Here is a 27,665-nt window from a genome sequence, read left to right on the forward strand (position 1 = left end):
TAGAAACCAGGCACAGCATGCAGGACTTCCTCTGTCTTTCAAGTTTTCAAGCTGTTGTCCTTGAAACATTCCTTTTGTCCAACCGCAGAGGCGTAGGAATCTCATCCCAGTCCTTGCATCAGACAACATCAGACATCCCTGTTTTATAACCCATTACATAACCTCTATCAGGCCTCGTGGTGGGAGCATACACACCGCTCGGGCCTATGCGGTGAGAATCTAAGTCCTCTGCATGCAACCCAAAACTCACAATGTGAATGCATGCCTGGTGCACAACGTAAACTTTCCTTAAGGTGAAAGTACCCGTTCCTTTTACTTTTCTAGACACCAGCTCAGGATCTTCTACACAGGAACCGGCTCCATGTCTCTCTGAACATAGTGTGAGTAACACCCATCTATCCAGGGGCATGTGGAGTGAAAAACTACTTGAAATAGCAATACTCATCTGGTTGTGGTTCATCTACCAGGATGGGTACAACATTCAGCAGCTTTAGGAACCATATTCTCATTCAAAAATAAAAGCAATTCTCTAAAGGTATTAATGAAATGCTGTTGTGTTCTTGTCCCTGGGCAGGTAGTCCAAGATTATCTTTATTCATTCAAAAATATAAACAAGGCCACAGATCTCCTGCAGAGACAGAAAAGTCACTGTCGAGCCTACCTTGTCGCCTTTCTGTCCAGCTGGTCCAGGGGGGCCCACTGCTCCTCTCTCACCTTTTGCTCCTGGTAAACCTTCTGGGCCAGTAAGTCCAGGTGCACCTATTGGTCCTTGAAGCCCAATCGGTCCTGGTCGACCCTAATATACAACAAAAAATAAGTCAACACACCATGTTGACAAATCCCTTTGCAATTACTCCATCCAACTCAATCTTCAATGCAATTTGATACCTCTTGGGGTAGTTAGGACATCCTAAAGTTTTCCCTGTACATTCTCAGAGTTTTTAGAGATTATGTCAGGTAAGTCATGAGTAACAGTAAGAAATCTCCCCTTTTTCCTGGAAGATTTATTACTACCCATATTGCTGTAGGAAGGAACAGGGGAAGAAAACAGTGTTTTGAGATCAAACTGCCTGCTGCTTCTTGAGTTTGCACTTCTATTTCCAAGCTCAAAGTGCAAAAAGGTTTTGCTTATGCTTTAGATCGAGCACAACAAAAAGATAACACAAGATACAAGAACTGCATGGGTCACATGCAGTCAGAAAGCACACTTTAGAGTATTTGAGACTAGTACAATGGCTGGCTCAGGACTGGGATTGATTCCACTGTGCTTACCTTACAGTCAGGGTGTGGATTTTGAGTCCTCGAGCACAAAAATAAGGGTGCAATGACACAGCATTGCCCGAAGATGGCAGCCTTTTCAACAGCTGCAGAAATTCACGTGTGACTGATGAACATTCATTGTTCTATCACTACATGGATGCGCAGAGTAGTCTGGCACTTGTTTCTGAAACAAGCCAATGTTTAAAAACTTTTGCTGTAGGTGCTTTGATTTTTTATCAGCCTCAAACTGCCTCTTGGCAGCTGAATGCTTAACACGGAGTTTTGTGTGAACATTTTTGTAGTTTTCATTTGGTTAATTTGAAGAGAATCTGAAAGAGGTTAAGAGAGTCTAAGGTCCCAAAGTATCAGTAGAAAACGGCACCTTAGGGCTATGCTTTCTACTGGCAAGACAGTCGGTGAATCACGTGAAGTTACCCATGCCAAGAATCAAGGCTTACCTTAAGAGATATAGAATGAAGGAGGAAGCTTAAAAAAAACACCCAAATCCTCCTCCTTTTAATTCTCTACACTCACGTCCATGGTAGTGTGTTTCCCTTCTATTTCCCTAACTCCTTAAAACGGCAGAAGGAATGCAGCTCCCTGCTGCAAGTGTTTTAGTAATCTCAGCTGGAGACATACAAAGTCCTGACTCCATGCCTTGGCAGGTAAAAGACTTTGCAGTTAATTTAAAAATGCTTTTTTACATGTTAATAATCAAGCAAAGTGAAACAAACTGTTATTTAATTTAAAAATGTTCTTTTTCCGGGATTATTTTTAGTACCTGTTTAGGCTAAAACATAGTGTCCCATATTTCATGTTTCTTCACTACTGGAGCAGTTTTCTTTTAAATTGCAGCAATTCCCCCGTGTCACTCTTTTGGTCGTGATTGTTTCATCCTGGCCTTTTAACTGAGGTCAAGTGTATGTTTTGTATTTCATACCTTTTCTGTCTAGACACTGTCCATACCGTGCACTTCCAGAGGCACAGACTCCCATCTAAAAAGGCTTTTCTGTTCATTATTTTTGCTTCCTTCACTCTGGGCTAACTATCAATGGAATCCTTTATATTGGGAACCATATGATCATAACATTAATCCCCAAATCTTCAGTGGTCCTTGGCCACCGTACGCAAGGAACATGTTACAAAAATCACATGCTTTGCTCTCATTTTCAGCCTCAGCTTTAGCTTTTTAATTTCCCATAGTCACAAGCTATTCAGAGTCTTTACAAGTCACTTAAAAGACATGGGTTGCGGACTGTTTACCTCAAGGGAACACAGCACTGGAGAAACATATCCTAAAAAAGGGCATGTTACTGTTATAGCCAGCCACTGCCCACAAAAGCAACAGCATCCAAGAGTCCACCAAGGTTTCTAGAGAAAGCACACTGTGAATTCCTCACTTGTTTGAATTGCTAACACTTCTGTATTCAATTAGTTTGATTGCCTGGTTAATGACAGTGTTTCACAATGACTGGAACCAATAGGAATTAAAATTTTAGGAGGCTTTTGTTCTGCTCTGCTGCAGGTCTCTTTGAGAAATACATCTAGATGAGAGAGTAAAGATCAGTAACAAGTTCTGCAGCTCTCTGACAGAAGAACTAAACACTTTCTCTGTCATTTCAGGGCCCATAGGTAAAAAGCTGTCTTTTGCCTTAGTGCCCTACAAGGAAGATTTAAACAGCACTTGAAGATTTTGTCCAGTGCCTTAGAGTGTCACTAAAGCATAAAGACACAGTAAAGTGCTTCTAATCTCTCTGGTAATGTGATTAAGCCATGATAATCAGGCTCTCAAGAATTCCTACTGTTTCATTTGAAGTCTGTGTGGATGGAAATCATGTTTTCTATGCTGAAACAAAGGACTTGCCTCCACTGCTAAAAAAGCAGCATTTTTCATCACTCAGTAGCACTCCCATGAACTGTCCCAAGATAAAAGCATTATAAAGAGCCGGCAGTGTGGTGTGCAGGAACAATTCCAGGATAAAAGCACAATGAAGACTCAGTTTTTACCACAAGGTAAACTTACAGGGTTCAGCGCCAGGTGGAACTACTGTTTGACCTCAACGAGTTTACCTTGTGGTAAAAAGTTAAGTGCTCTGTGCTCTGGCATCAGGATTGTTCTTTCTTATCCAAAGAATAAAAAGAATGAAACACCTCTTGGCAGTGAAGACAAGCTTAAACATAAAATGTGGATTACATCAAACAGAAACTACAGTGAATCAAAGAGCTCCCTACTTTTAATCTTTATTGTTCAATATATAGTCCAGTAGCCTCTAGAAAAGCCATTAGTAATTAACACTGATGGTGTAATTTTGGTTTCCTGGCTGCACAACAACCATTTTTAAAAAGAGGAAAATTATAGAATGCTAATAACACCAAGCAAGGACAGAGTTTATTAAATTACTGTGACTTGTGGATGTTTTCTCAAATTCCCACTAGAATTTCATATATTTGAAAACCACGACGTGCATTCTCAAACATATTTGTGACCAGGCTTTTATTACACAAGCAGCACTAAATGAGATGCCTGTGTCTCTGTAATGAATATGATGCTGGTAAAAAATGGCATTATTTCTTGATATACCAAGACATTTCCATAGATAATTTCAGGATTTTGAGCAAGTTTGTGCCACAAGTGCAATATGAGTGCATCTCTATTATGCACTTAACCATTGCAAACCACTAAAAACACAGAGATCTCTCAGACATTCAGGTTCCCATTTTCAGTGCGTGCTGACCAAGAGGGAAAAATGGCTGGGATAGGAACCTTCCTTTGCTTCTGAACCACCACACCGCAGAAAGCGGTAAAACAAAATGGCCTGAAAATGTAATTTGATGGCAATGTCTTTCAAGATGGAAAATGTTCTGCAGCATGTGCTTTCTTCCCTTCACGCTTTTACCTCATCTGCATCCCAGGGTGTCAGGAGGAAAAGCCAGTATAGTGGGTAATATGGGGCCTCTCTACTGCTACACAATCAAATGCATCACAGTTTCTCTATTGTCCCTACCCCTTTTGCCAACTTAATACCCCACATAAGTTTTCGCCCACTGAAGCAGAGCTGCTACACATAGCATTGCAAATTCCAAACATTCTTTTTTTCCCCCATTGCCTCTGTGAGCCTGGAGAATAAAGCGTAAATCTATTTGATTTGTCGCTGTGCAAAGGAACACACGTGGCAGTGGTATGGAGCCGCTGGGCATGCCCCTTATTTCAGGGACAAAAAATAATACAAGCGCTTACTTAGTTAGGGGACAGTCCTACTGGCCTCACTCACTATCAAATCCTAGCTCAGTGATTCATCACCAAAAAAGGATACTAGAACTCACAAAGTGAGGTAAGTTTAGCAGGACTAGTAACTGAGCAGAATACTACTAATCAGGTAGGGCAGAACTAGCCCCTTCTTCAGTTAGTAAAGTCGTAGACTGTCATATTTCAATCAGCAAAGCATTATTATTACTTTTCTAAGAAAAATTAATGTCCAGTGTATGAAAAGAGCAACTGAATTTAAAGATGTTCACGCTTTCTCAAACTAACATGTAGTTCCTTTTCTAACAGAAATCAGTAACCACATTTTTAAAAGGGGTCTTATTCATGCTCTCTATGTCTTCATTCATTATTTCCCCCATAAACAATGTTTTATTGACACAAAAAATTGCTAGGTACAACGATTTACTTCAAGACCAAATGCCTTGTAGTCTGAAGCATCTTATGCTCGGTTGATCACATAAAGGCAAACCTAAAAGCCAACCATTAAATCATTATGGCCCTAAAAATGTACGTTCTCATACACTGAGCAGACTCTAGCCCAAAACTTTCAAGGACGATCTATATAACTGATGATTCCCATGTTGTACAGGATAGCTCCTGCAAGATGCTCTTTCACACGTCAAAAGGCATTACCCATTTAAGCCAGGGCCATTCTCCCTGATCAGGGATGCCACATTACAAAAGGCGATGGATGACTCCTGCCAAACTCGGATGAAGCATCTATAGGTGACTTACTGGTGCAAGGCAGCAGTGTCCAGCAGCGAGTTGCATGACCTTGGGCTAACCACTTCTACTTTCTACCTCCATTTCCTCCCTTCTCCTCTTCGGTCTGCCCTGCCTTTGCTGAAAGATTCCTGCGGCAGTGGTTATCTCTTGCTAGATAGACAGTGCCTAGCACAAGAGAGTCCTGGTCTCAGCTGGGGCCCCACAGTTCTACTGTAATAATAATAATTACTGATGAAAAACCCTTCACTATTTTCCTAAATTACAGGTCAGGTATCCAGTGCCCTGCTCACATTCCAGACGAAGTAATTATTTTCCCAACTGAAAAATGCTTTGTACTTTTAATGAAAATTATTCTTCAGTTTTTCTTCTAAACACATAGGGAAAGTCTTGTTCAAAATGGCTTCTTTATTTCTGTCCTGTAATTTAGTGATCCTCTACACAGCGTTTCAGTACCCACACAGCATGAGGTGAATACGCAAAACTGTATATACACACAGAAATAATGGGCCAGAGGAACATCCTGTGTAACAACCCTACTTCATTCAGCACCTTCCCAAAAATCTCACCTTTTGTTTTTTTTTTTCCTTTGTTGTTCTCTGTTTTCTAAAGGAAGGATATCAGGGTAATATTTTTTTTGCATTTATTTTTGAGAAGAGAGACAAATTATTCCTGTACCATGTGAAATCCTTTAATATCATAATTCATTTTAGATGTTTTCTGTTTATGCGAAGCAGCACTTGGCATGCTCACACTGCAGACTGTCAAGGCTGCTCTGGTCATCTCAGGAGCAATCTTTTAATGTAGTAATGAGTAACTGCAGGCTGTTTCTCAGAATAATTTCCAATTTTAGTTCCTGTAATAAACTCCATTTTCAAAAAATACTTGTGTTATTTCCACTAAGCTGGACTAGACATGACTGCCAGTAGAAAATGTGTGTGCATATACATATATATATATATGGGTTTACACCCTATCTTTAAACTGCTTAAAAAAATTAATTAAATTTGATTCCATAAATCATTTGCTTCCTGAATCCTGTGCTTCAGTAACGTAAATAAAGTTGCAATGGAAGGTTTACTACATTATAAATATAGAACTGAGTATAAACCCTGGACTTTAAAAAAAAAAATCTTTATTTTAACGTATTTTTATTTTAAAACTGGATATTTAAATCTCTGAAAAGTTTGTTCTTTATAATGCTCAATTTCCAGTTAAAAACTTTCATGGAACATGGTGATCCAATCAATTCCACATATTTGCTATTTCTATTTATAGCACACAGAGACCACATACTGTTGTCTTTTTCCCCACCACGGACAATGCCAGGAGTGACTCAGTGTTAAATCTAAGTAATTATTCCAATTTGTATTTCATAACCTTTAAAGAAACTACTTTTTTAAAAACAAAATGTAAGAATCAAAAAGGATGACTTTAACTCAGACTGCTTTTTGCTTTGATGAATGCTTGGACTGAAATGTCCAAGTTAGATAAGAAAGTAAGATCGTGTGGAAAGGCTCCAGGCCACAGAGAACACAGATAACATGAAAGTAAGTGAAAGTCACTTGTGGGTTGTAATGTGTGTGTGAGAGATGTGCCAGCGAGGCGACAGCCTTCCCGCGCCGCACTCCGGAGAGAAGGGGATCCATGGGTAACACTGAGCGTCATACAGAATGGCAGGCACTACAGAATATAGAGGTATTATTCACGGAGATTTTTTTTAAATAAAGAACAAGCAGCAGGATTTACACAGCATAGCAGTGAGTTACGTTGTATTTAATTAAATGAATAACTGTTTTATGAAAATTATGAGTTAAAGCTTCTTTTTAAGGAGCTATGCTATATATCTGAATGACATGTACTTGTCCTTTTCATGATCATCACTCAGAATTATGCCTCTATTTCAGCAGAAACCATGTGAAAAAGTCATCATGGTTTGCAGAGACTAGATACTGATGAACTGCACCCCAGAGCATCACAGCAGCAGAGGGGATCACCCCTGAATCCCCAGCTTACCCACTGTTTAAGCTAATTGACCACAAGGCTCAGGTGATACATAGTCGTCTGAGATGAACTTTTCACTGCTTGCCACAGCCAAAGGGGTTTGTGCTCGCTTAGCTGATATCTTTAGGAACCTTTTGTGTTTTAAACTGGAAGGGCAATGCTAGGTTCATACACAAATGGAGAGCAACTCACATAGACAGCACTCGAGACTGACAACTGGCACTGCTCCTCTGAAATCACGCATGTGTTGAAGCCTGACTTAGGGGCAACTGAGGAAATGATGCATGAAGAAGGTGGTGAGTAACAGTAGGCAGGAACCGCTCGCACACCTCATGGAGCTCTAGCATTACATTATACTCATCAATATTCCAAAAAATAAGGCTTATACTGAAAGGATGGATTACACGACTATGAAACCTTAGCAAGAATGTTGCAGCCAGTGAGGTCTAACTGACTTCAATTTACTTATGAAGTAAACCGATTTTTTTTTTATTTAACAAAAGAACATAGTACAGCCAAAGGTTTGAATGGTTTATGAGATTTTATGGTCTTTTGCAACCTCAGCCCATCTTCTCTCCCTCAAGCCTTTGGTGTGTAATCTCTAAAAAATGTTTTAGAAAGCCTTTACAGTTCCCCGACCTGTTCACATAGGACAGCAGCTGTCATAACATTTTCCTGCCCTTAACTGAGGGAAGGGCACTTCTGAATATTGTGTACATCTTTGACAGCAGCACAAGTCCTGAGCTGAATTTTAATACAAAAGAATCAATTATTTCAGAAGAAAACACAGGGTTTCTCTAGGACTTCTTTCCATTTTCCTGATGGCCCTACAGGAAAGTAGACAACGTAGCATATGCAAAGCATTTCCCCCCCCACCCAGAAAGCACACAGGTCGTCTCTGGTGAGTGTATGGCAGTAGAAAACAACCAAATGGCAGCTCCTCAGCAGTCAGCCCCCAAAACAGCAGATGAGTCAAATGAAAAGCAAGGGTCACAGCCCCTGACTGTACTGGCTTCGGTTGCAGGGCTTTTCTCTGACCAGACTGATCCGCAGATGCCACTGGTTTTATTGCCAACTATTTTTTGCCCCTTAGAGACAAGTAAAGGCTTTTACAGCGATAAAAAACAGCAGGTATCTACATCACTATTGCTCTAGCAAAGGATCAGCTAACTGGTTATAATTAGTTTTCATGTTTACTGAAAACTGTGTGAATTAAAAGAATAATTAAAATTGCTTCATTCCTGAGTAACCCATAGTGATGTGCTACACACAAGCGTGACCTGCAAAGGAGGGCAGCCCACAGTTACTGCCAGCTTTGCTTTGCTTCTTTCTTCATGCCTTACTATCCTTACTTTTGGCAATACTTTCATGGTCCTCAGAAATATTTTGCAGCCTGCTTTTACATTTTGTGTAAAATAACTTATTTGGTTCAATAAGACAGTCAAATGGGATCGCTTAGTTTTATCCCCTATTTTAATTGTTTCTGTCTGTTGTTTTTCACAGGACAAACAATATGGATGAGCTTCAAACACACACTGGGGTTTAACTGAGCTTATACAATTTCCAACATCTGTCTACAGGCCTTGCTGTATGTACTATGTGTGTATATATATGTGTATATACAGTATATATTGTCTCTCCAACAAATTTGCTAAGATCAAGCATAATATTTTTCACAAACCATTTAAAGGGGTTTTACCTCACTCATTACTGAGGAAGACACCACACTAATTAGAGATATTAGACAAGTCTGTTGGGAAAACTGATGTTGAATCATAGTGAGTTCACAGGCAGCCGCATGAGGCCTGCTGCCCATGAAACCACAGCGGGTGCCTGTCCTTCAGATATACCCTACACCACAGAACTTTTCCAGGGATCCTCTACAGGCTCACGAGGAAGGAATAACATGCAGCCTTGTGTTATTTTCCCTTCCACTTATCCCTAGCACCCTACAGAAGAAATAAAAAACGTCCAAAGTGTTTCTCAAGAACTGTTTAACCCAACAGCCACAATGAACTTTTTGCTACCTCCCTCTCTGGCTGGCATTTCCAAGCTGCCTTCTTCATGGACCCAAGTGACAGAAGATTCATTGTTGCAAAAAAATGTTGTCAGGAGAAAATTAGCTGTATTAAGTAGTGTACTGTACAAGTGAAATCTTGCCAGTGTCAGGCCTGTTAAGACTATTAAAGGGACATTGTATCTAGAAAGGCAGGGAGGGTTCAGCCACATGCTGAAGCTGAACAGACTCCAAACCTCCTCAGGGTCTGCTGTGTCCAGATCTGTTAATTTGCTTTGGGCTCCTCTCCAATCCTTTCTTTTACAACAAACCCAATTTTAAAATTTCTAATTCCCCTTGCAAGCAAAGGCTGAGAAAAGTTAGTGTTTCCTCAGAGATGAAACAGAGATGTGGGCAATATCTAGCAGGAAGAGGCTGCCCACACCAGCCTTTTCACAGTACAACTATTCCATAGCAGATGGGGTGGTTTGGTCCTCCCTGTTGCACTGAGGGGCAGAGCTGCTGACTTTCATGCCTCCCACAAAAGCACCGGCTACGAGAGTCCAGGCTGTGCGCTGAGAAAGCTGCAAACGAGTGGGAGGAACTGCACATCTCAGTGGGCAACTAACTTTCACAGGCAGAATTCTCTGTCCACCAGCCTCTACAGGACCCAACAAGAGCTGAGGGATTTTGAAAATGGAAGACCGAGACAGGAAGGAAGGAAACACGGAATTGGTAATTTTTGGTCAAAAGTACCTCTCTACCAATTCACAATTTCTGAAACTACGCTAAACTACATTTGACTACTTTTCTCTTTCTGCCTTGGAACTGAAAATCAAGCGCAGTCAAGACATGTCCTGCTTCCCCACTAACAAAGAGATAAGGTGATAACTGAGAGATAAGGAACAGATCCAGAAGCATGAGACAAAAAGATGGAAAAGGAGTTACGGAAGCCCCTTCTGCTCTGTGGATTATGCAGCGAGCTTTCCATTTCCCTCATGCTGTGGGAACGGAGAATGTCCTCTTGAGCCAGAACCTCCCCAAACATGACATTCCACCAGTAAGGAAAGGAATGAGGATGAAAAAACCAGTAATAAAAAAAACAAAAAAACCTTGAGATTGCCAAGCATGGAAACAGTTACAGAGCTCTAGTGATCACCTACCTTACATGATGCCTTCTCAGCCTTTCTAAAGGGCGCCATGCTAGAGACAAGACAGTAGTTCAGGAACCTTTTAGACAAACTTCCCTCACTGGAGCTCTTTACTGCAGTTTAAGCTACAGATAAGCTATTCCCAGCTTTAGTTTCTATCAGCAGCTAAGCTAAGTTCCCTGTCTATTTAAATCCTGGCAATTATCCTGGGGAACTCATTTCCACAAGATGCGCCTAAGACCAGCATTTAGGAGTATTTTTACAGGAACAGCCATATAGAGGAGAAGAACATGAAGATGTACAAGAGCAGTTGAAAAAATGTTAGTTAATGACCTCTAGCAAAGATTCAATGCGTCATGCGCTTCTTGAGAGAAACCACCCACTAATCAACTAGAGCTAGGAAGAAGTTGAAGGGTACCAGTCTAAGGACAATTATTTCATGCTCACCAGCTGGGTTCCCTGCTAAGCACTGAAGTGGATAGGCAAGATCCTGCTCTAGTTTTTTCTGGGCTAGCAATATTCCCCCTCGTTGGGCAACGTTAGAACCGCAGCGTGGGCTAGGCTCATCCATTCCCAGACTGCTGCAATGCCAAATCAAACCCATTTTTAAATTACATTAAGGGGCTGGAGGGGTTGGTCATTCAAAGAAAATTAACTCAACAAAGTATCTGTTTACTTTGCATGGATTCAAAAACCTCCAAAATGTTTTCTCCCAGGCAAAGACTTTCAATCTGAATGGGATATCTGGATAGCTCAGACACTCAGATCATCACAGCTACAGAAAACAGTCTTGTCTTTGATTCCAAAAACGTTGTTAGTTTCCACTTGATCTGCTACTTCTACTTTGAAGGTGGCTATCAATGAACCGTATCAGTGAACTGATAACGGGAAATGCCATTGGACTCAGTTTATCAGTCCAGATAAGAACAGATTATAGTAAAGAAAGGCTAGATGTAATCTGAGCAAAAAGTGATAACGTAGTGTATGGCATATCTCAAGGGAGACCGATCATTTATTTTCCATGGTAATTACTCTAGAACAACAACTTCTCTCAAAGGATCATAACGGAGGACCATTTTAATGGAGATATCATAGTGTCATATCAATTTGTTAATTAGCAGCTGTAGCTCTACTGAGGCTATTATTCCCCCAGTTTTCATGCTTCTTATGGAAGTTTTCTGTGTTGCTGTCAACCTTTTCACTGTATTCCAGCTAAAGCAGAAAAACTTATTAGTTTAAATTGCTGCAAAATTATCAAGTAAGAGAAAAATCTTCATATTTAACAGCTTGCCTTTGAATATTCATAAAAGTGGCTCAACCTTTCCTTACTACTCCTTGCCTGTCAGCAGATATTCTAGCTAGTAATGTGGCTATTCATACTGGAGTTATATTAGTTTGTCTTACCACATTTTGTAATAATTTATATATTGAGGTGAGTTGGTTGCAGAAACTACTTAGAACTAACTAAAATAGCACAGATTTATTTTAATATTTGGAATAAAACATAGCTGTGGTTTTTCAGGTGGTAACTAATATGATAATTAAATAAAAGATGACTTTTTAATGTTTGTCATTACGTGTTCTCCGTTTCTGCAGAATGTAAAGTGAATCATTAGATTATGAACAATTGAGACTGGGATCACAAGCGCAACACTGGTACTCTAAAAGCAGATTTAAATGCCTGTATCCAATCTTGCCTTTAGGAGTTCCTCTCAATTTGTCTCAAGTTCCTGAGAGAACAAGCTTGTAAGATGCTGAGATCGCTGAAAATCTGAACATTTCCTCTAACTTAGCTTGCAATGCAAGTCATAGCCTAACCTATTCTGGAACAGAATCTTACACTGCTTTTTTTGGCTCACTTTTATCATATTGGAACATCCAATTATTCTATTAAATATCACTGTTACACAGAAAATGTATATCTCTAAATTGCCACAAGTAGTGTTCCAGAAAAAGAATCTTTTTTCCTTTGTTCTTACTGATGCATTACTTCTGTCCCTTTCCTGTCCAATATCCAGTCTTTGTGTTATTACAACCAAATTTTCGTAGAGTACAATGCAGTTCTGAAACTGGCATCCGATCTATGCAGCATGGAGCTACCTCTAAGCCTTACTACTGTATCATGTATTAACATTATTCATCTGGTGAATAAAATAGCCTTTCTTTGGAAAGGAAAGAAAAAGGAAAAAACCCATACACATTTAAATAAATATCAGTTTTAGTCACCAGAGCATGTTCCACACACATAAACATTCTGTTTACATGAGAGAAACATAGCAAAAGCTCTCATTATCCACTAAGGTCATTCAGCCCCAAAGGATGCTTCTAGTTAGAAGGCAGGCTGTGAAAGTAGGCCATTCACAGATCTGTCCGGTAAGGGGTCAGTGCAGAACAATAGATTCTCTGCAAGCAGTTTCCCCTACATTTTGCCTCCCATAGCCTTCCCAGCATGTTCCTGGCACTTCAGAAAGGTCTGAGTGGCTTCCCTTGCACGGGGTTCTGATAAAAACAAAATTATCTGTAGGAACAGATAATATTAGTCAAGATTTAAAACTCAGATGGGAACCGTTTGTTTATTCAAGATAGCAGTTTTAGAAAAAAAACCACTTCTCAGAGACCTGTTACGCAGCAGAGCCAAGGGGAGTTTTGCAAACATGTAAACAATTCTCTTTAAAGGGAAAAAATGGAGTCTGTGAATTCTCATCTACACGTTGCTTGGAAATATACAGACCAAAGCAGGAGGAGCGGGGAGGGTAGTAGAGGCCTGCAAATCTACAGACATTACATTTGGCAAGATTCCAGTTATCTCTAGAGGCTTAAGCAGAGCAGGTCCAGGCAAAACTTTACTGCAGTGCCTGATAACAAGAAGTGCCAGTCAGTCAGTGGCTGGTTTACTAGGCACTGTCAGAGAATAAGCTGCCATTAGTAAAAATAACTTCACACCAAAGTCAGGGAGAGAAAAAAATTGAGGATTTTTCATTTTTCCTAATAAGTGTTGCATATTGATCAAGATAAGGACGGAAGTGAACTCTTCACCTACTTGAATTCCCACTGGCTAAGGTATATAGAATAAATGATTAATTCCAATGGTGCTTGTCATCACATAAATTGTATGTTTAAGTCCTTGGACATTTACTACGTGGCTGTATTAACACTCCAAAAAGCTTCATTCATTTGTTGGTATAAACCACACTTCCAGTCTGCTTAATCTTTGACAGACAGGTCTCATTGTCCCCAAAATCCCTTGCTACACAATACAACAAAGGCTTAAATGACTCTGTAGGCCTGTCCTGCTACCCACACTGCTCTGCGCTTCCTGCCTATATATCCCTGGAATTCATGACCATGCAGATTACTAAATTACACACTAGGCCAGGGATTAAGCATGGCTCTTTGTATGGGAGCATCTGAGGTCTGGAAGAAGATTTTACCTGTCACGGTCTGTGCTCATTGGGGCTTGATGAGAGACAGAAGGAAGCAGTGCTGCAGAAGATCACAAACATTGGTGTGTGATAATCAGCGATCTGTATATGATGACAGGATAACCTGACTGGTGCTGTCCTGCACACAGGTCTAGGGAGCTTTAGACAGACAATAACCAGCCCACTATTTCCAAAGCAGCTCAGCAGCTTCTTCTCTCTTAAAATAAAAGGAGAAAATGTTTCCCATTCTGACAGACCACAAGCCAGATAATGGCCTTCGCTATACCCAAGCAGAACTGAAGTGTCTAAGAGTTAGGAATGTATCCTGCAGTTAAGCAAACATACCAATAAGCCAAAGGGAGGGGTATGGTAGCTCATCCGTTGTTTTAAATTAGCTGCTAATCAAAGCTGGAATTACTTCTGATTGCTCTCAGAATGCTTACGAGTTACATATCCAAAAGAAAAAATAAAACCAAGAAAAAGAAGATTGAAATAGCAGCATAAATTTAAACACCTCAAAGATATCAAATACCTTTTATCCATATGTACCTACAAAGTCACACCCGAAAAATCAGAAGTCTTCAGTAGGCCTTAATCCTGATGTCTAGATAGGGCAGAGGAGAGTAGCCTTTACTCAGCTGTAACTTACAGACAGCTGGCAGCTCCAAGTTTTGGCTAAGTCTATTTAGAAGTTCAGTAGTTATAAAATCGATGTAGCCAGGACAGTATAATCTGTATAATAATGGAAATCAGGAAAAGTCTGTAGAGACAGCACATTTTCAGGTTGTTTGTCCTCTTTTTTTTCTTTTTTTTTTTAAGATAGTAGGTGTTACTGTCTTGTTTGGTTTCTTTCTCTTTGCATGCATGTTTTTGTTTCAAACAGCAAATACTGACATCTTCCAGTTTTATTTGTTATGTTGATGTAGCCATGCTGGTCTGATATTGCATTTATCACTTTATTTTGCGCTCACTTGAAGCTCAGTGGAAAATGGGGATTATCTAAGGCCTGAGAGGTAAAGTTCACAGCATAGTCAGTTTTATGGGTTTGTTTCAGACAGCAAACTCTGCTAACTAAATATAACAAAATGGAGACCAGTACACCACAACGCAGTGATGGTTTGGTTCAGCATCATCCTATTACATCAAAGAGTAGTGTTACTACACGCCAACATGATGACACATCATTTTAGAGGAACCAAAACTGCCTCAGATCTGCAAATAGCCTTCTAGCAGCTCATAAAAAATTACAAACCCCCAGAAACCCTGGGAGGACAAGCACTGGAAGCTGATCTGCACAGACTCAGCAGGGCCCTTTGGAAGTTGCTGCCAGTGCTCCTTTTGCAGCCAGAACAGCCACTGTCGAGCTACACAAACTACTCTAAGCCCTTTCCCTAGAGCCATCAGCTAGGGAACAATCATTAGACTGCTGTTTGAGAAAAATAAGCAAAGCATACTTTAAACAAATAGAGAAAAAAAAAAGAATGCTCTATTGATCACTGCTATAAACTGGCTTTGTATTTCCCTTGTTCATGAAATTATTCCAGTTTCAGTTAAACCACAGCTATCTGCAGAAATGTTTTTCCATAGGATGTTTTTTAAAGCCTCACACCATGCTGTATTTGCATAGTGTGCATTAAACTGCCCTCAGCCACACACATACATACCAGCCCCCTTCAGACACAAGATTAAGTTGTTCATAATCCCTGTAGGTATTTATAATGGCCTATCTTTTAATCAGCAATAACAGCAAAACAGTGAATGAGTTAATACATTCTCTGTATATGGATCTCTGAATAGACATTCACTTCTGTGGAGTTTCAGATCATATGAGGACTCCAGTGTCTTCTCACCGACATCAGTACAGACCAATAATGACTTCAGTGAAGTACAACCCTGATGTCAGAGACAGAAGAATCAAGCCCAGTACGCATCCCTCCTTCACTGCCATTGCTCTTGCCAACACGGCTGATCTTTGCTTGGCTGAATCAGCATCAGCAGAAATGTTGCCTTACATGTGCCACTGACTGGAAATGCCAGCTCTGCAAGTGTCTGCTGACCAAAACCTAAGAGGAATCATGTCACTGAGGGAGGCTAAAGGGTCAAGGCTTAAGAGCAAAATAAAGGAAAAGGAACCTGAGAAATAAAAGAAAGGAGATAATGATAAGAAATACAGAGGAGGTACAGCTATACTCTTCACCTTCAGTTTACAGCACAGACTGAAGAGTACACACAAGGGAAGCCCATGAAAGTCAACCAACAGTCCTACATGTAGGGTAAGGTGAAGTGTCTCAACTTGTGGTGAGGAAATGGACCATGTCCTTGCTCCCACTGTGAATCTAAGCACTGAGGATGCACATGGGAGACTCTTCCCAGTTGTTTTTTACGTGAATCTGGTGGCGACCTCCCTGCTTTTACTATTGCTCCAAACGATAGAACGAAGAACCAGGCACACGAATGCTGAATGGCAGCTTCACAGGTCGTCCTGGGAAAGGCAGGCTGCAGAGCCTGGGTTTCATTTCCCAGTTCTCACAGAGGTTGTGCCCAGGCACAGGACTTAAATCCTGAACACTGGGATTTTACCTGAGTCTCAAAAGCTGTATCATCTTTTCTTTCCTTTCCAGAAACAAAAAATTTTGTTGTGTCAAAGCTCTTATCTATCAGCTGGAATTACAGCTATTTTCTCCTGGGAAAGTGAGAAACTGTCTTTGCTGAACAAGTAAAAGAAAAGGAAAACACATTTTCCTTGTCTTCATGCTACAGGATGCAAGAGCAGTTGAGGAAGAAATCTAGGACTTCTGTTCTTCAGATCATGATTTACCACTACCAAATCAGCATTATTTAGTTTGATAACAGGTTTTTTCCATCACTACACCACTCTAGTGTTAACAGCTCATACTTTATTTGTTAAAGAAACAACTAACCATTAACACCGACTGATTTCCTTTCCACTAAAGCAATATATGAAGTGCACATCCTTTTGAAAATATCAGCAGCTTCAAATGACTTTTTTTTAAGTATCTCCATGAGCAGCAGCCTTCCATGAAAACAAGAGAGATCGGATCCCCACCTGTATTTAGCACTTAGCAGGCCAGTACTTGGAGAGACAATACTATCTTGAAGCTATCTTGCACCACCAACTGTAAGTCTATCTAAATTACGTGATCTACATACATTATGTATGTATGATCTACATTCATAAATTACGTGATCTACATACAATCACCATCCAATAAGGGTCAAATTAGTGATCTATCTTTCTTTAAATTAAACAAAAGAATGCTAAAACTTGATGCATGCTCTAATGATTAGAAATAGGACATTCCACAGCTTCTTGGGGGATTTTTACGGTTCCTTAACTCTGTTGAGAGCCTGCATGCTCCGAGAGCACATTCACCTGGTCACGTATGGACAGCAGTATGCTGCCTCGCTCCACTCCAAGCCTGGTCAGCTCCAGGGCAGGGGCCACTTGAACTTACATGCTTGTCTGAATCAGACTGTACCAACATACTCTCAGACTCCTTCTCTGGCTCATGTTCCTTGGGTGTCTTATCCTTCCAACATTGCTTGTGTGTATACTGGGGATCATTTAATTTTCATTACACTGTGGATCACCGAATCACAGAATGGCGGGGGTTGGAAGGGACCTCTGGAGATCACCCCGTCCCACCCCCTGCTTGAGCAGGCACACCCAGAGCAGGGGCACAGGACCGCGTCCAGGTGGGGTGTGAATGTCTCCAGGGAAGGGACCCCACAGCCTCTCTGGGCAGCCTGTGCCCCTGCTCTGGCACCCGCACAGCAAAGGGGTTTCTCCTCATGTTTAGGTGGAACTTCCCATGTTCCAACTTGTGCCCGTTGCCCCTTGGCCTGTCGTTGGGCACCACTGAAAAGAGTCTGGCCCCATCCTCCTGACACCCGCCCTTCAGATATTTATAAGCATTGATAAGATCTCCCCTCAGCCTTCTCTTTCCCTGTCGTTCTTAAACTGGGGGGCCCAGAACCGGACGCAGCACTCCAAATGTGGTCTCACTAGGGCAGAGTAGAGGGGGAGGATAACCTCTCTTGACCTGCTGGCCACACTCCTTTTAATGCGCCCAGGACACCGCTGGCCTTCTTGGCCACAAGGGCACGGTGCTGGCTCATGATATACCTTAAACACATCTATTATGTCTTCAGTGAACAATAAAGTCCAAATGCTCCACAGCTGAAAGCAAATGGATGGCAATCCAGATCTGCCCTTGTGTCCAGCTACAGTTTGGGACTGTTCCATGGTCTAGTCGCAGCTGTGTACTTTTCTCCAAAAATGAATAAATTTAATGCTTAGAAGAAAAGTTCTTTGGTGCAAGGTTTTTTTTTGTTGTTTATACAAAGTACAACTGATCCCAATCTATAGCTGAGGCCCCAGGCCCTGCTGTACTACAAATATTAAAAACAATCATCAGACCAAAGAAGCTAGAGTCTTTGCACAAATGCTTCTTTTTCTAATACAAACTGTTCGGATGTTGTCTTCCAATTCTGCTGGAAATAGTGTTTTACCTCCCACATTAATATATCTGTCACAGGACAGATATATTTCTAATTTACTGGAATAATTTGATTCTTCTACAGAGACTGTGTAGAAAATCTCTGTAGTACTTGTAGTAGTACATAAGTTCAATGCAAGAAAAAAGTAAGTAAAAAGTAACTGGTTTAACAAAATCTCTTCCACAATTAAATTTCGTAGTTAGGTTTAAACACAAAAGTACTGGGCAATTCTGATATTTTTACACCAATACATTGAGAGAATAATATCTCAAACAATGCATTATGTGGCAAGAACCACAAATTAAGCTAAGCATACAATTTGTAAATACACTTTTTGTTTAGACTGGAATGCAAATTTTATACAGCACATACAACTCTTAAATCCTATCCAAACAAATTCAGGGACAAAGCAGATTTTAAGAGTATATACCTAGAACTGGAGGCTTTGTTTCTTCCAAAACTTGTGCAAAATATTTGGATATTAATTTAAACATAGGAAGCATTAGCTCAGAAAGAATCACCAGAAAAAAGCAAAGCACATTATTAGTCATAACTGCTTTTAATTAGCTCTTCATCTTGCAAGAATAAGGCTTCTTATAAGAATAATGAGACTTCATTCCTGGAATACACTGGTTAAAACATTAATTCTGTAAAGCTACAATTAGGTCAAATGCTTTTTGTTTAGCAAAAAAGAGTAAACCCTACTAGTTCTGACAAGCAAGTGGTGCTTGCTATGGTTTTGAAAACCTTCTAAAGTTTGTAATTTGAATTGCCAGTGATGCTTAGAAAGAATTAGGGGAGTTTCTGATATGCTGTAGCATTTAGGAGCAAGCAAAGGGTACTAGATCTTCGAAACGAGTGTAGATTCTAAACTAAAACACACTAAAAAACACTTGTGGTGGCTTAAAACTAGCGCTCCCCAGTATCTCTAATATAATGCACAACCTAGCAAGATTACACACAAACGACTCTCGCTTTGAGTAGCTATAGCTTTTGTTCACAGATCAGTGAAGCTTTCCACTCACACTTTTGTAGTTTAAAGAACATTAAGGTTTTTATACGTTTCTTCAAGTGATACAACTGTTAACCACACAGGCAATCAGTGTTTCAACACCAAGAAACAAGATTATCCTCCGCAAAATAAGTTCAGGTTTTTTTCTGCTTTCTGCCTAGTCGGTGAAACTGTTCTCGCACTAGTCTCTAGTTCTGGATATCAGATTACATATCTATAGTTATGCCTAAAGATAGAAAGGAAGGCTAGATATACAGCCTCTCTTAAAAGAAAGAAAAGGATGCTTTGCACAGCCAGCACACCTGTATCACTGTGGTCCAGAACCCCATTCACTGAATTTTTTTACATAAATCTAGAGTAGCATCACTGAAGTCAGCCAAGTGACATCTCAGTGCTAGCAACTGCTTTTCACAGGTGAAAAGAACAGACCTCCAAAGCAGCTAAAACAGGGGAAACTCTGGTATTTCTCTGTTATTTCTGATATTTCTCTATCTGAGAGGTGTAGGAATGCAGCAGAACCAGAGTGAAATCAAAATCTGGCATTCACCATTATTTTGTTAATCACAATTTTAGAAATGTACTTGTAGAACTGGTACTTCTCCATTTAAAACTCTCCTGGCATATACTCAGTAAATCAGTGAGCTCTTAATCTTTAATTTGGAAAGTTGAAACAAACTTTCCTTAAGACCTCACTAAAACCCAGGTGTTCTGGATCTTCCCAATACAACTATACTATGAGGTGCAAAGTAAACATTCTAGTCCGTGTGTAAATATTTAATAAGAAGCTGCATCTGGAGCAAAATGGAGCTAACTCAGTGTTCCCTATTTATAACGTAAACAGATTAGTTGCATGACACAGTGTTAGTACAAACTTCCCTTGACTATAAACATTTGCTGATGTATTTCACCAATAACATAATGTATATGAACAGAGAAAGGATTTACTCTGAAAAACACATGTGGATAAGGTCCAATTTTGCAACCTCCTCTCACCTGACAGCGCCTTTTCCTGAACACTCGAGATAAGTTTCCTGTGCAACATGGTCCTTTCTACTGGCAAAGAAGAAAATGATCCCAGTTAAAAATCAATGGCAGACACCAAGAGAAGATGCTCTTGTGCCTGATTTCCACACAAGCCAGATGCTACCACCCACACTCATGATACTCTTCTTGCTGAAGGACTGGCTCACCAGCCACTTCAAACAAGGATCTGCAAGTCAGATTTCTTAAAACTAAACAACTTCAAATGTATTCATTAATTGCCTGATGAAAAGTTTGTTCTGAAGACCTGTTCCTGCAATACCCTGATTGCCCTCAGCTTTTGTGCGTGTTTCTGTGTCTTCAGCAAGGCTGTCAATGGCATTGCTGGATTTGGGTCTGACAGCGACAGCTAATGTAAAAGATGACACAAGCAACGGTAGGAAAAGCAGGCCATTTTAGCTTCCTTCTCCCAGTCTCCCTCTCTTTGTATTTACGTTGCAAGCTTGGATGTCTCCCTGCAGCTCTTATTATTGTTTACAATGCTGAGAACTCGCATACCTAGAGACTCTCCTTTCAGTACCTGAGTTGAGACTGCAAGATAACATAGCACCAGCAGTGCTGGAAAGCTTCCCCTGTGCAACCTAGCATCAGTGTGGACTCTGCGCTGCCTAGCTGAACCAGTTCCTCCCTTTGCCTGAAGAGTGACCATGGAATACGTTGTCCTCAATGCTGTAGGAAAGGAAACAAAAAGAAAAGGCTCCACAGTAACAGGGAGAGTGATATCAGAGGCACACACTGAACTGGCAGGGACATTCAACTGGGCGATCCCATCAGAATGCAAGAAGCAACGAGTCCTTCCCACTCCCTGAAGATGACTGGCGCAATGGGCACTCTTTGGTCACTGTTCCGGCAGAGGAAATGAAATAACTACGCCTCTCACAACAGGTCAGCAGAAGACCAATGTTATTAAGAGATCCAAATTCCATTACTCTTGGGAACAAGGAACTCTATTCAGTTTCAGAACCCTTCTTAGAGGGTTCTGAAAAATCTCAGCCTCACCTCACACCAAATATTTGCTAAAGACAATTCAGATGGGACCAAGAGCAGCCAAAAACATTGAGGTATTAAAAATTTACTACTTCCTCCCGGAAGGAACTTCTCATTCCTATGTTACTGTCCTTCAGGAAGAGACCACCAAAAAATGGATGGCAATACATTTCCTCTCCCATCTCTTGTATCAATTCTGTTACTCTTCTATAAGGCCAGACCATTTTTGTGTGGCCTTGTGATTTGAGACAGGATGAAAAGACAGTAATTCTGTCAGAGATTTTTCGCATGCAAATTTTCATATGCCACAAACAGCAATATATAGTAAAACCACATTTGCCACAGTGCTCCTTGACTAATACAATGCTAAAGAGAGGCAGCGTCTTTATAGGGGAGAGTTCTATGGCTGATCTGTTGAGGGGTTGGAAAAGCAGCTACGAATCCCATGGAAAAATAAAAGTCTCAAAGTCTCCTGTTCACAGTTTACTTTATATCTGTTCTCAGACCAACACTTCCACACATAAAATAAGTATGTGAGAAATTATTTAAACTCTGTGTTGAAGTGAATCAACTTACATTAAATATGCCAGAGGATTATTTTAAGAAATAACAAGTAAGACAGGCAGAAAGTAAATTATTTACACTGCCCTGTATCTTGAACAGGGCTAGTCAGCCTCCTGGGGATGGTCATTTGCCATTCAAAACGCCAATTTTTCACTGTGTATGCCCGTGATTCAACTTAGTTTCTAAAGCCAGGCCAAGACATAAATTACAGACTTACCAGGAACTGCAGCTCCCTTTTTATTAACAAAACTTCCATCCCCAAACAGGACCAGGCTCTTCTCTGAGCTAAACTCCATCCATGTGCTCTGCCATTTCGAGTGGCAAACATATAAGATAGATCAACACTGTATTTTCAGTCTAGACCTGACTCCAAATTGAAGCCCACACTTAGCTGGCATCCAAGCAGGCAGATGCACATGTCTGCCTAGCTGTGGGTTTTAGAAAAGTTTGGGTATACATCAACGAAAGATACCTCGCTCACTCCCAGGCAGCTTGGAAGGGACACGCCCGAGTTCCTAGCCTGAACCATAAAACTCAGCTTTCCTTGCAGTTATATAGTATAACTGGTGTCAGAAGTAGAAGCAGTTGCAGGCCATCTCTAAAAGACATGACTTGCATGAACTGAGCACTGATGAGACTTGTGAGCTGCCTGTATTCATGATGACCTTATCATGGGTGTGCCAAGTCACACACTTAAGTAGTCTCTGACCTATACTCTGACCCACGCTCCTGAAGACAATCCAGACAGCCTGAGGATAAACAGCTGAGACCAGCAATAAACGGAAATGGAAACAGTCACAGAAACATGAAATAACTTTTCCAAGGTAACTTTTGCCAGGTCCTCTAAGAATTTTATGGCCATAGTCTGAAGCACTGAAAGCTATTCCTATTAACATAGCTAGCTATCAAGATAATAACTGCAGCTGTACTGTTAACAGTGTGGAAATTGGTCATTGTTGTCTTTTCAGTACCTTCACAATTATCAAATAGGGAACTATGATACTTGTTTATACTCATGTACTTACCAGACAGAAGCCAGTTGTACCACACGCTCTCCAATATATAACAAAAAAGTGATTAAAAAAAAATCCTAAAACAGAGCTTTAGGCGTCAAGTCAAATATTTTTAATCTATTAGGCTTTACTCATAAGCACCCCCAAAATACAAAGGGGGAATGTGAACCAAATGCTGAGCTTGTTAGTAAAGCATAAGTAAAAAAAAAATTATGTACATGCCAGACAGTTCTTATCAGAGGTAAATCAGTATTCCTCAAGAACCTTTATTTTTTGCCGCAGTTATTTGTTTCTATGTCCAGTTAAAACAGAGGAAATTTAATTAAATGCAGGATTATTTAATGAGGATGTTATTTTTTTAAATGAAACACACTCCCACTTCAATTTCCCTTGTGCCAAGAGATGCATTTACTGAAAAAGTCTAAGATGGAAGAAAAGAAAAAGCCTGAAGACTCTGTGTAAACTGTATTTTCCTCTGCATGTCTTTAAACATTGAAACATCATTGAAATGGATACAACAAGCACCACAGTCATCAGAAGTCATTAAGACGTTTTACAAAATAGCAATAAAAATCCCAAACCCATTTCACAAAGGCAAGGAAACCACTTCTAAATGCTTCTCCTGATGTGGCACTGCAAGTCACAGCCTCAGAACATGGCAGAATTGTGCTGCTCAAAGAAGAGGTCTGGAAAAGATCACATACCTGGAGGTTTCAAAGAAGCCTATTGCACAAGATGGAAGGACCATTCAAGCTTCACCGCCCTTGAGGGACACATAGCTTGCTTTTTCCTCCGGGGCAAACTACACTGTGATACAGTATGACAGGAAAACCCCGCAATGTTCCTTCCTTCTGCCTGCCCATTCCCGTTTGCCATCTGGTGAAGAGAAAACCTTCACCTCTTTGAAGTAGTTGAACTGATCAAAAGTTCAACATCAGGAACTTGTGTGTGTTTCTAGCAGCCAGCCCACAGAACTGTTCCTGAAGCCTCCTCCAAGGGTAATGCCTGCGCTGGAACTCAGTTGAGTATGATGGGCACTGCTCTGAAATGCCACATCTACCCAGCAAGGTCACAATTAAGTATCATTTGCAAAATAAATTAAGTCTTCAGTTTGCAAAGGAGATTGGGTTTATGGAAATGCACTTCCTTCAGCTATAAGATCCTGCCAATACTATGCGTAGCATTCACACAGCTTCTTTTAAACAAGTGTGAAGAAAAATACATGAGGAGGTATTTCTCTTGAAACCGCTTCTCTTGTGCAAAATTCACATGAAATGGCCCACAGAAATGGTGGTTTGAGCAGTCATTCTTAGAAGTCTGAAAGCAATTTGCTTTACAGGTTTGAAAATTAAAATCTTGGCCTCACTATGGCTGATGGCAAATCCCTCCGTAACACCAATGGAACCCAGCTTTCCTCTCCAGCATAGACTGAAGAGTTCATAACACCAGTAACAACAAAAGCATGCAACAGAGCAAAGGCACTGCTTACAGCAGATACTGTCTTGTCGAATGAAATAAATCTAGGAAGACATCTAAACGTGGTACTTGACACATGCTCGCACAAGAAAAAATAATGCAGAGTAGGGCACTTACATTAACACTGTGAAGGAAACCCTGCCCGCTTTCTGTCACCCAGTGCACAAAATAAAGCCACTGTAAGGGAAATTATTATTCACCCTAATGTTCTCAGGAGTTAAAGGACGTTCCGGCTGATAAAAAAGAAGGGAATGGTTAGAATAGATTAGTTCAGGTTTTAGTCCTGATGTTAGAAAAACAAGTGAAGTTTAATTACTTCACTGCTCTGGAAGAAGTCTGGAGATAACACTTATGTCATTTATTGTTTCAAGAAAAACATTAAATCTTAGGAAATTTTCCTTTAATGTCCCAGGAACACTGATCCAAGCCTACAAGGAACCACTGGGTGTCCCGTTGCTAGTTTTGTAATGCTTTTGGATTTACAGCTCAAGTGCAGCTGGAGTTATACGGGGAATGACCACCTGCTGCCTTGATTTTGCATGCAGACTTTATTTATTTATTTTGAATTTGCTGTGAGACAGGCTGGGCTATATTTCCACTGCTAAGGGTATTCCAAAGGTTGATATCCTCCAAAAACATTTTGTACTGTTAGGAAGACATGCCCTTATTAAAATGAGACAAGAACAAGCTCTTCTGCTATCTTGTCTTTCACATGTCTCTAAGTTTGGAGAGGAAATATATTCCAGAAGAATTAAGTATTTTCAAAGGTCTCTTATTTAGGAGTACAAAGCGCTAACTTTTTAGGGATTTATTTCAAAAGATTTTCTGTTGTCACCTACTGCCCTGAAAATACAGTTGAGTAAGAGATTTCTTAACTAAAACTTGACAAAACATATAACTAAAGTAATTCTCACAGAGCGAAAGCACTTTGGAGCACCAGCTGTCTCCTACTGTAGGGTTGTAACTGCCCTTCACTGCAGGACTTCCCCCATCTCAGCTGGGATCCTCCGTCATTAGTCATCATAATAAAAGAAGTGCCACAACATCATCATGTAGGTATTCAGAATGGCCAACACAGTCAGTAGGTATCAAGAGAAATCAAGCTTCACACAGAAGAAACAAAACCTGTTTAAAAATTTTCTAGAAAAATACCCATTACCTATATTACTCTATAAGAATATCTCAATTTACATCCCAGCTGTTCACAAAGTGTGATTCATGGTGACAGGGTAAGCAGTCCTTAGTATATTTGTGGAATAAACATAAATTTATTTATTATTAATTTAATAAATTAAACTGTATTTCCAGTGAAAAGATTACTGATAAGCATGCACTGTGATTCACAGGAAGGGCTGAGGGCAAGTGTTCCTGCACCACTCCAAATAACTGGGAGCTAGTATGCTGTGCATCTCCCGGGAAGCATCTGTCAGAGTATACAAGCTGTAACTTGTGCGCTTTTGAGAGCGATGTCATTGTTCATCAATCCAAACCAGCCATCCCCACAGTTAGGGTTCAAGTTACAAATAATAAATCCATTATAAACAAACAAAAAACAAAAAAAACCCTTTACTGAATAGGATTATTTATGAATCTTGCAACTATAGGGGAACAGATCCAAGATCTGTCCAGATCGAAGACACTTCTTTGGTTCTGTGATGTACTTTCATTACATCTAACACACAGGTACAGTCTGAAAATATGCTATAGATAACATACGCTATCTATATATAGATATAGATATTTGCTACAAGGCAAAATATGCTTTGCCTTGCAGAGCATGGGCTCTGCGAGTATACTCGAAGAGCTTACAGGTCTTTTACACCTAAATCTGTTCTCTAAGTGTAGCAGTTTACAGCAAGCACAGCTATGGCAAGAACATGCATTTGTTATTTTTGTCCGCATTTACAAATTTTGATTGTTTTTGGAACCTGACAGGAAATGGAAATACCCAAACACACATGCAGGCAGATGTTGCTGGTCTGGAATAGAGATGGGAGGAGAACAAATTTGGGGATGAAGCGGATTTGCCACTGTGCTAAGGCATAACCGTGTTTCAGGAGCAGGTGGAGAGAACACAGCTCAACTGAACAGCAGAGAAAGTTCTGCTATACTGTTCCAGCAGGATATTATGGATGTGAACAGAGATCTAAGAGTTCTATCTTAAAACAGCTTTATAGCACTTTGAAAGACAAAATTAAGTGCAGAATTGCATCACTCCTAGCACTAACATTAGGTACTAAAAAATTCTTCATTTACTGTACACTGAGAGTTCAGCACACGCTGAGTCATTTTATTAGGGAGCTTTCTTTGATCATTTAAGAAAATAAGTACAAGAAGCTTTAAGACACAACCAGAGATTTCTTTTTAATAGTCCTTCAAAAGTTATACATAGTTTGTACTATATTTATTATGGATTAAAACCAGATATTTTTAAATTACTTTGACATTTTGTTTATTAGTTTTGGCAACACTCTGCTGTTTTTAAAAAAAGACCAAAAAAACCCCTTTCAAAAATCACCATAATTAATAAGGACATTTGTATCTATGCTACTTTTCAGGCTATTAAAGAGTTCCTTTTTCCCAAACAAGTAACTAGATGAGATATTTGGTACAACTCAGGTATCCCTCTCTTGTTGCAGTTCGTACTTTCTTTCCAAGCCTTCTATTTTGGCAATTCCACAGAAAGTCAGAGAGTATGAAATATGTCACCCATAAAATCAGTTTAACACTAGATAGAACAAGCATATTTTCACAACTGTCTAATGGATTTATGACTTATTGGAGAGCAACAGCTAAAATGTCCCTAATCAACAGCTTAGAAGACGACGACTGGCAAACACCTGAGTTTTTCCTCCTATTTTTGCACAATTAGGTTGAGGGAAAAGTTGATACTCTTCTTTCTTTATCTTGTTTTACTGGCATATCTTTTTCCACACTTAAGAAACTTGGGAATCTTCATACAGGATATTTTAGAAACTGCCATTTTCCCCTCAGCCATGCTGCACTCTCATTCCTCCGTACGAGCTCAGAACACACCATCTCTGCCCACTGCTCCATCTTCCTTTGTTTGTTTTTTTTTTTTCCCTCCTCAATATTTTATAGCTATTTTTAAACAATTTATGCTTATACCCAGATTGTCAGCCAGGCCATTCGGTATCCTGCATGCTATTTGTTCATCTCTTATTCCCACTATGTTCTGTTATTTGGATGCTGCTTTATTTTGTCCAAAA

General features: G+C 40.1%; 1 protein-coding gene across 2 annotated transcripts in view; it reads right to left on the reverse strand.

Annotated features, from left to right (window-relative positions):
• The window catches only part of COL4A6 (collagen type IV alpha 6 chain), a 140,504-nt gene that overhangs the window by 52,547 nt on the left and 60,292 nt on the right, over positions 1–27,665 (reverse strand). For both annotated transcript variants that reach the window (XM_075107210.1, XM_075107209.1), the window contains exon 4: positions 662–796. In XM_075107210.1, the coding sequence (XP_074963311.1) occupies positions 662–796 (135 nt within the window). The remainder of the gene's footprint in view (positions 1–661; positions 797–27,665) is intronic.

This window comes from Phalacrocorax aristotelis, chromosome 11 (genome assembly GCF_949628215.1).
Source record: "Phalacrocorax aristotelis chromosome 11, bGulAri2.1, whole genome shotgun sequence".
In the NCBI taxonomy this organism is placed as follows: Eukaryota; Metazoa; Chordata; class Aves; order Suliformes; family Phalacrocoracidae; genus Phalacrocorax; species Phalacrocorax aristotelis.